Raw genomic sequence first — 3,590 nt, forward strand, 5'->3', positions numbered from 1 at the left:
CGTATGCGGGTTGAAGCTTGCTGCAGTGATTAACAAATCCACATGTGGTTTGAAGCTCCTAGCCTTTGAGTGTCTTAGTTCTCATGTGTAATAACAAGAGCACAATACAAGAAATAACAAGCACAATTTGAAGAAAATTGGCAAAGGACATGTTGAATTACTGTTGGCAGGTTATGGAAAATGCTGAGGTTCTCTTGATAGATACACGGTGTAAGTCCTGCCACTGAGCAAGAGAATGAGATAATATGGTACATATAAACAAGGAGCTAAGATTTTAGACAATAAGACTGCTTCTTAAAACCAAAATCCACTAATGTCATAAGAAATCTTCACAATATCCAACTTTTGGGGGAATGTGAAGTTTTGAGAAGCAGCAAAGCCAACATCCACAGAGGAGCTGGTTTCACTTCTCCCATGTAAGTGTTGTAGCTTCTCATGTGTGCGCTCTTTCCACAGGTGCAGAGCTGCAGGCTTTTGTTTAACTCCACTCCAGGCAATAGAAGAAGGTGCTCTCTTTCTCTCGAGCCTCATTTGTTGCCTAAGTGCTTATTTTATCTTTCCTTTGTAGGACCTGGCCGCCCCTTCACAGGTATTGATTTCTCCCATCAAGGACCTGCCTTTGTTACTTGGCATAGGTACCATTTGCTGTTGCTGGAGAGAGACCTGCAGGTTAGCTGAACAGCCTTTCCCTTTCCTCATGCAGCTTCTCTCTTTTGCTATGTGACTTTGTTGAGCCAACCAAGGGCAAGCTATTTCCTAGGATAGATTCTTACCCAAACTCCCAGGAGTGTTTGCTCATTGATCCTTTTTTGTTTAAAGTGAAATTAGTGCTTTCAAGATACTGAGGACTGAACAGTTTCTCACTGTGAACAATGATGTGAAGGTTATCATGGAGATTTTTTTCTTCATCTCCACAACAGAGGACAGAAGATGTGAATTAACAGTATTTATTAATAAAATCAAAGCAACACCTACATGTAAAACTTGGTAACAGATACTGTCTGCTGATGTTGAAGATACCCTCCTAACAAAAGCAACTCTAAATATTACCCCCTTTAAACGTGCCATGCTATACATATAATACATGCATATATTTAGCAATACATCTTTTAAAGAAATATATGTTAACGTGCCCGACAGTCAGTTGCCGAAGCATTGACTCATTTCCATTTGCATTACTTCTACATTGGCAATGTTACTGTATTTCAGCCTTGCAGATCTCTAATGAAAATGGTTGGTATCAAAATAGCTGCAGGATCTTGCTTGTGTGAAATCGTATCTAACAAGCAAGCACAAGCAAATGCACTGTATTCCTCTATTAATACAAATTCAGATTCTTCCCCAGGGCTAGCCTTTCTGGAGTGAAAGCAAACCACATGCACAATTTTACCCATTACCCACTCAGAATGCCTCTTATTCCTTAAGGCTCGATTCATCTCTGCTCCTGCACTCCTGCCTGGTCTCTGAGTTGGTAGAAAGCCTAACATGGCCAAAAGAAGTGCAGGCCAACAGTAGAGTAACTAGTGACAATGTCTTTGCTAGGATGGACTTAACGCCCCAATCTTTTGAAACAAGTTGGAGCAGCACTGTGAAGTGTGTGTAGTTGAAATGTGGAATGAAAAGCAGAATGTCCAGTGAAACAACTTGCAGGAGGTCCCTTTCTTTCTCCTTCCTTCGAAGGTGATTCCCTGCTAATGCGTTTCTGTCCATTGCAGCGACTGATGGGCAACGACTCCTTCGCGCTGCCCTACTGGAACTTCGCCACTGGTAGAAACGAGTGCGATGTTTGCACGGACCAGCTCTTCGGAGCATCGCGGCCGGATGACCCGGGGCTGATCAGCCTGAGCTCCAGGTTCTCCCGGTGGCAAATAGTTTGTAACAGGTACGAGAATATCTAGGGCAAGCTTCCATACCGACCAAACCTTGCTTTCATTCAGTATTGACAGCGCGGGCTGCTCTCTCAGTGTGAGTGAGCGGCAGGAAAAGAGCCAAGGCGTCTTTTAAAACTGGGAATCACGGTCGGTTTGCGTGTAGATGGTGCTATGTAAACTTTCCCCCCTGGTATTATGGAAGTATATTTTTTAAAGATGATTCTTTAAAACCCTAAAGAGGATTTTAGTCGATTCAGCCAATTTGAGGCTGCCAAAAGTCTGAAGAGTTTGCAGATTGGCAAGTACTTTTTAAAGAAGGAATGCCTGCGTGTTGGTTCTCTGTAACAAACACCCAACTGATTTTGGCAGCAGAAACAGAAAACTGTTTTGGCATATAGGAAGCTAGAGACAGGCTGAAAAATCTGTTCCCTTGTATTGGGTGAGATCTTAACCCTGATATATTTAGTGCAGTTTGGGGATTGACTTCAAAGCGGCTGAGATTTCACATGGAAAACAGCACAGAGACAGCCCCGTGCTTGCTGCCAGCTGTCTGTGGGCGTATGCTGATTCGGGTGAAGGCAGGGCTTTGACGTGCAGGATTGGGGCGCTACGACATAAGATGTTGCTGGATACAATACTTATAAAACCTTCTTCTGTCAGCTCCGGGGCAGCGTGCAGTCAGTCAGACAGAGGTACCGAGAGCTCAGGGCTTTTCAGAAGAGTCTCTTTCTCTGGGTACCTAAAGAACTACTTGAACTTCTAGCTTTAGGCGCCAAGTTGGCTTTAAGTCTTGCCCCTACTTTTTCTCCAAGATAAATAGGGTTTTGTTTTTTCTTGAAAACTGAAATGACTAAACTTTTGCCTTGCCAAGGTCAAACAGAGAAGGGCTTTTGTTTATTTCAGGAGTTTCTGAAAATGCTGTTTCATTTTACACATTCACAGAATTTTTTCACAAGTGTTACACTGTTTTTCTCCTCCTCCTTCCCTCTTTCTCTCCCTGTATATCAGGGAGACTGTATGTAAAGGACTTGCTCCCCGTTAGCTAGTGGACAATGCCTGCAACAGCAGGATGTCCTCCAGGCCCTGAAAAAGAAGATGCAATGCATTGCAGTTGCTTTTCTTCTAAAGGGAATGAGGGATGGAAAGTGAAGTCCTGTTTGCTGCCATTCCTTGCATTTTCTTAGCCCACCCCGCAGTGGGACTTTTTCTGGGTTTTTTCCTCTTTGTTGAGAGTTAAAAAAATATTCCTTACTCAGGACTGAAAGCTTTTCAATTCAAAATTCAAAAGACTCTTTTAGATTGTCTGGAAAAAACTGTTCTTCCAAAGACCTCAGGAGGGGAGGAGGTGTGAAGGGAGTTGTGCTTGCCTTTTCTAAAGCATCCTCTCTCTGTGGAGGATGAGCCTGCCGAGTCTTGGTCCAAATAACTGATGGTCCACAGAGGCCGCAGAGCTGCAGAATGTCATGGCGTGGTGGCAGTCCTACAATAAATTCAGCTCCCAGGCCACGGGAGATGAACTGAGATGCTCCAGGGGGTGTCAGTCCCTAACCCCTGCTCTCTCACACGTACAGCCGAGGCCTCTTTTATATCACAGGAGAAAACGCCAAGGCATCATCACCTTCTAACTTGTGCCTCTTTCTGTTTCTCACTCAGCTTGGATGACTACAACCGCCTGGTCACGCTGTGCAACGGGAGTGATGAAGGACCGCTGCGGCGGAC

At 44.2% G+C, this 3,590-nt stretch overlaps 1 protein-coding gene across 1 annotated transcript in view; it reads left to right on the top strand.

Moving 5' to 3' along the window:
* DCT (dopachrome tautomerase) overlaps positions 1-3,590 on the top strand; it is a 20,024-nt gene that overhangs the window by 8,445 nt on the left and 7,989 nt on the right. The window contains exons 3-4 of the mRNA XM_009325569.1: positions 569-669; positions 1,716-1,882. Coding sequence (XP_009323844.1) covers positions 569-669; positions 1,716-1,882 — 268 coding nt within the window. The remainder of the gene's footprint in view (positions 1-568; positions 670-1,715; positions 1,883-3,590) is intronic.

Source organism: Pygoscelis adeliae, unplaced genomic scaffold (assembly GCF_000699105.1).
Source record: "Pygoscelis adeliae isolate BGI_AS28 unplaced genomic scaffold, ASM69910v1 Scaffold56, whole genome shotgun sequence".
In the NCBI taxonomy this organism is placed as follows: Eukaryota; Metazoa; Chordata; class Aves; order Sphenisciformes; family Spheniscidae; genus Pygoscelis; species Pygoscelis adeliae.